The 3,857-nt window shown below is 30.0% G+C and overlaps 1 protein-coding gene across 2 annotated transcripts in view; it reads left to right on the top strand.

Moving 5' to 3' along the window:
• LOC108685454 (ras-related protein rapA) overlaps window positions 1-2,785 on the top strand; it is a 17,937-nt gene extending 15,152 nt beyond the window's left edge. The window contains exons 2-4 of one of the 2 annotated variants that reach the window (XM_018190239.1): window positions 866-976; window positions 1,249-1,672; window positions 2,483-2,785. In XM_018190239.1, coding sequence (XP_018045728.1) covers window positions 882-976; window positions 1,249-1,672; window positions 2,483-2,785 — 822 coding nt within the window. In that variant the 5' untranslated portion in view covers window positions 866-881. Of the gene's footprint in view, window positions 1-862; window positions 977-1,248; window positions 1,673-2,482 lie in introns of both variants that reach the window. The other variant, XM_018190238.1, reaches the window with a different exon arrangement.
• Window positions 2,786-3,857: the final 1,072 nt, after the last annotated feature.

The raw sequence follows: 3,857 nt of genomic DNA, 5'->3' as shown, positions 1-3,857 counted from the left end.
ATATATATATATGTGCACAGTTTGTATACAGGGTGTTCCGTTTTAATTGAATTGCCCTAAAATATCTTTTGCATAGTGCATTTTAGAGAAAAATATTTCAGATAAAAGTTATATAGTGGGAGACATAAAATGCCATTAATAACACAAACGAAAAATAGTCCTACATTATGGATAAACTCTATTTCACACAACCTAACGTTTCAGAATTTTCTAAATTTCCTAACTCCCCTTGTAAATCGTATCAACATTAATAAATCGTATCAACAATAATAAGTTTCTACTCGCTTATATTAATCAAATATATTAGTGCCATATGATAGGTTTCTTGTCGTTTTATTACAATTATTATTATAATGCAATTAAACATTTTATGTTATTATTTATTTACAATTACTATTTATCATACGTATCAATATTGTTTTATTACATTATGAATTTATTAAAATATAATTCAACATGTGTAAATCAGCATTAATAAGAAAATACTAGTTATATATTTTTGTCATTATAAACTTGTGCAGATAAGATATATAAGAAGAGGTAATTTCTTTACTTCATTACTTTTTTTTTGCAGATCTAGTAAAACTAGAGACGGTAGAAAATGTTTAATTATCTCAATGTATTTTCATTAATTATTCTTTCCTTACTTGGATTTTTTCTTTTTGAAATTTTTTCCAATTGTTAACACGCTTTCAGAGAAAACATTAATGAGAAAAAGAGAAAGTTTACAATATATTATTTGAAATAAGAATTAAAATTAAAAATTGTATGATATATAATGTTCTTTACAGTTAGTTAAAGTATAAACTTTATTTTTAAATAAATTTTTTTTTTAAATAAAACGTAAATTTTTTTTTACTAGAAGTTCTGTGGTATAAATAATGAAAGGGCGTCATCAATTTCGCCGTCGCTTCAGCTTACAACCTGCAGCACACTTGAAAGAAGGACAGGAAGATGGAACAACAAAAAATGTCAGGTAATGCGAAAAAATTTTCTTCCGTCATAAATTTAATTTAATTAATTAATTTAAATGATACGCGGAATTCTCTCTCTTTCTCTCTCTTTCTCTCTCTCTTTCTCTCTCTCTCTCTCTCTCTCTCTCTCTCTCTATTACTATTTATATAATAAGAATTATTGAAACAAAGCAGATTAATGTATTTTTCTTTAAGAAGAAAAATTTCATTATATGAAAGATTTAAAAAAAAAGCAATATGCAAATTAATAACAAATATATACACGTACTTACAGAAATGAAAAACTAACGGAATCGGACAGTGATAGTGGAAAGTCGTCTGAAAGTTCAGTTCGGCACAAAATTGTAGTGATGGGTGCAGCAAAAGTCGGCAAGTCTGCAATCATTAATCAATTCCTGTATAATACTTTCACCCCAAAATATAAGCGGACTGTCGAAGAGATGCATCATGGGAATTTCAACGTTTCTGGAATCCATTTATTACTCGATATTCTCGATACGTCCGGCTGGTATGAATTCCCTGCGATGAGAGAGCTTTATATCAAATCGGCTGGCGCCTTTATTTTAGTTTACGACGTAAATGATTCAAACACATTTCTCGAGGTAAAAACACTCCGCGCCCAGATATACAGCACAAAAGGGGCAGTTCCGATTGTGGTCGTTGGTAACAAAATCGATCTTGTAAAGACAGAAAAAGAGGTGAGTTTCAATCGGATCAGACTCGGAGCAGAATTGCTATCTTAATCGGACCGAAACCAAAAATCTGACCGAAACCATAATCGAACTGAAAACTTTTTTTCAGTTTTTTTATTTAGTTTTCGGTGTCGATCTGACTAAAGTTCAGGTTTTTTTAAACGTTGTTAAATGTTTTATAAGAATTTTTTATTTGGAAGAATTTGAAAATTCGTAGTCTCTCTATTGAAATCTGAAAACAGAGCATCTTTTAATTCACACTATGGAACGTACGAACAGACTTCTTAAAAAAGATTTTCAAATATTTTTAATTTAGATTAAATTAGACATAGAAATGTTGTAACTTGAGATTTTTCATTAGGGATGCAAGAAGTACAATATATAAAAAGCAAAAATACAAGCAAATTGATTGAAAAAAACTTTTTTTCATATAAATCGTTTCATATAGTCGTTTACAAAAAGCACAATTTCTTTTATTTATATCTTTGTGAACAGAAATCAACCCCTTTTTTGTAAATATATTCATCCATAAGAAATATTTCTAAATCGAATATAAATAATAATAAAAACATGAACATGTCATAAATTTAAACACTCTTAACTTAAACAAGCGTATAATAACATAAAATTTTAACTTTGCCTGTATACGATATTTAGGCACAGATGTCAAAGTATTAAAAATTTTATGACAAATTAAAACTGTGACAGATAATTAAGAGGAAACTTAAATGTACTAAAAAATAAATAAAACTGATAAAGCGCGCACGTTAAATGTTAAACATATTCATTGTTTAGTGTAAAATGGATTGATTATAGGTGGACACCGAAAGGACTAAAGAATTTGTAACCACGACTTGGAAAAATGGCTTTGTAGAAGTGTCTGCGAAGGACGATCTCAATATCTCTCAAATATTTAAGGAACTTCTTATCCAAGCGAAGTTGAAATATGATTTGAGTCCGGCATTGCAACATCGCCGTCGACAATCTTTGCCGCCTCCGCAACATTCAAACTCGCGCAGCAGCAGTAGTAGCCACGTGCCATCCGCGACTCAATTACAACATTTGCAACAAGTTCGTGAGCGTTCCGATTCCAAAAGGAATTCCTGTAGCCTATCGTAAGATGAGAATCCTTTGATATTGACGCGAAATATCTTACTTGATGATTTGATACCGAATTAGTTCAGTTCCGTGCAATTATCCAATTGTTATACAATATGTCAGACGGTTAATTGATCCAAATTTATTTGCGGATTACAAACGTGATATGGACCTTAGATATCGATCAACATAAAATTTGGATAACTCGCGCAAACCCGTGAAAAATGTTCGGTATTCACAATATCTACAAATCGGTATTTGTCCGTAATGTATTATTTCGCTGTTACGAAATCTTTAACGCATTGGAAATACGAATCAAACTTTCTATGAATTAGTTGGAAAACATTTAATTAAAATGTTATTGTCCTACGAAAATTTAAGTATTTATATGTGTGTATGAGATATGCAGTATCTAAAGATATATGTGTCGATGTGTTATATTTTATCGGTAAAATAGCGATCTCGCCAGAGTCCGAGTTTCACTTTAAAATCTTCTTAAAGGATTAAACAAACATTAACATCTTAAAGATGTCTTAAAAATATTTAAAAAAAAAGATATTTTATGTCTCGATTTTGAAGTTTTTGTTGTCTGGAGATTGACTTACATATGATCCAGATAACAAAATATTAGCAGGATATCAACAAACTTGTAATAGATATTAATAAACTGATGACTACAATTGATGTCACATTCTGCTCTTGTTCTGCCGACAAAACCTATTAACATTCTACGCAAACAGACTGGCAGCAGAAATCAAACAGAACCTGCTGACAGAATCTGATAGCAGATTGCGAGCAGAAATCGAGCAGAATCTGCTGACATAATTTGACAGCAGATTGGCAGCAGAAATCGAACAAGATCCTGTTATTTTCATTTAAATCGACTTGGTTTCTTATAAGAAATTTTGCGTACATATATATAAACGGTTAATTATATATTTATATAGGTATTTATATAGGTATATACTGGTATAAAAACTGAAAACAATCAAGTTCACAGTTTTATTGCTAAAATATTTAGCTTCACATTTCAAAATATGGAAAAATTATAAAATAGTGAAAAAAATATTCAGAGATTCAGAAAGCACATTTC

The sequence above is a fragment of the Atta colombica genome, unplaced genomic scaffold (genome assembly GCF_001594045.1).
Source record: "Atta colombica isolate Treedump-2 unplaced genomic scaffold, Acol1.0 scaffold153, whole genome shotgun sequence".
In the NCBI taxonomy this organism is placed as follows: Eukaryota; Metazoa; Arthropoda; class Insecta; order Hymenoptera; family Formicidae; genus Atta; species Atta colombica.
Note: the sequence above shows the minus strand (reverse complement) of the source record. Positions and strands in the feature narration are given on the sequence as shown.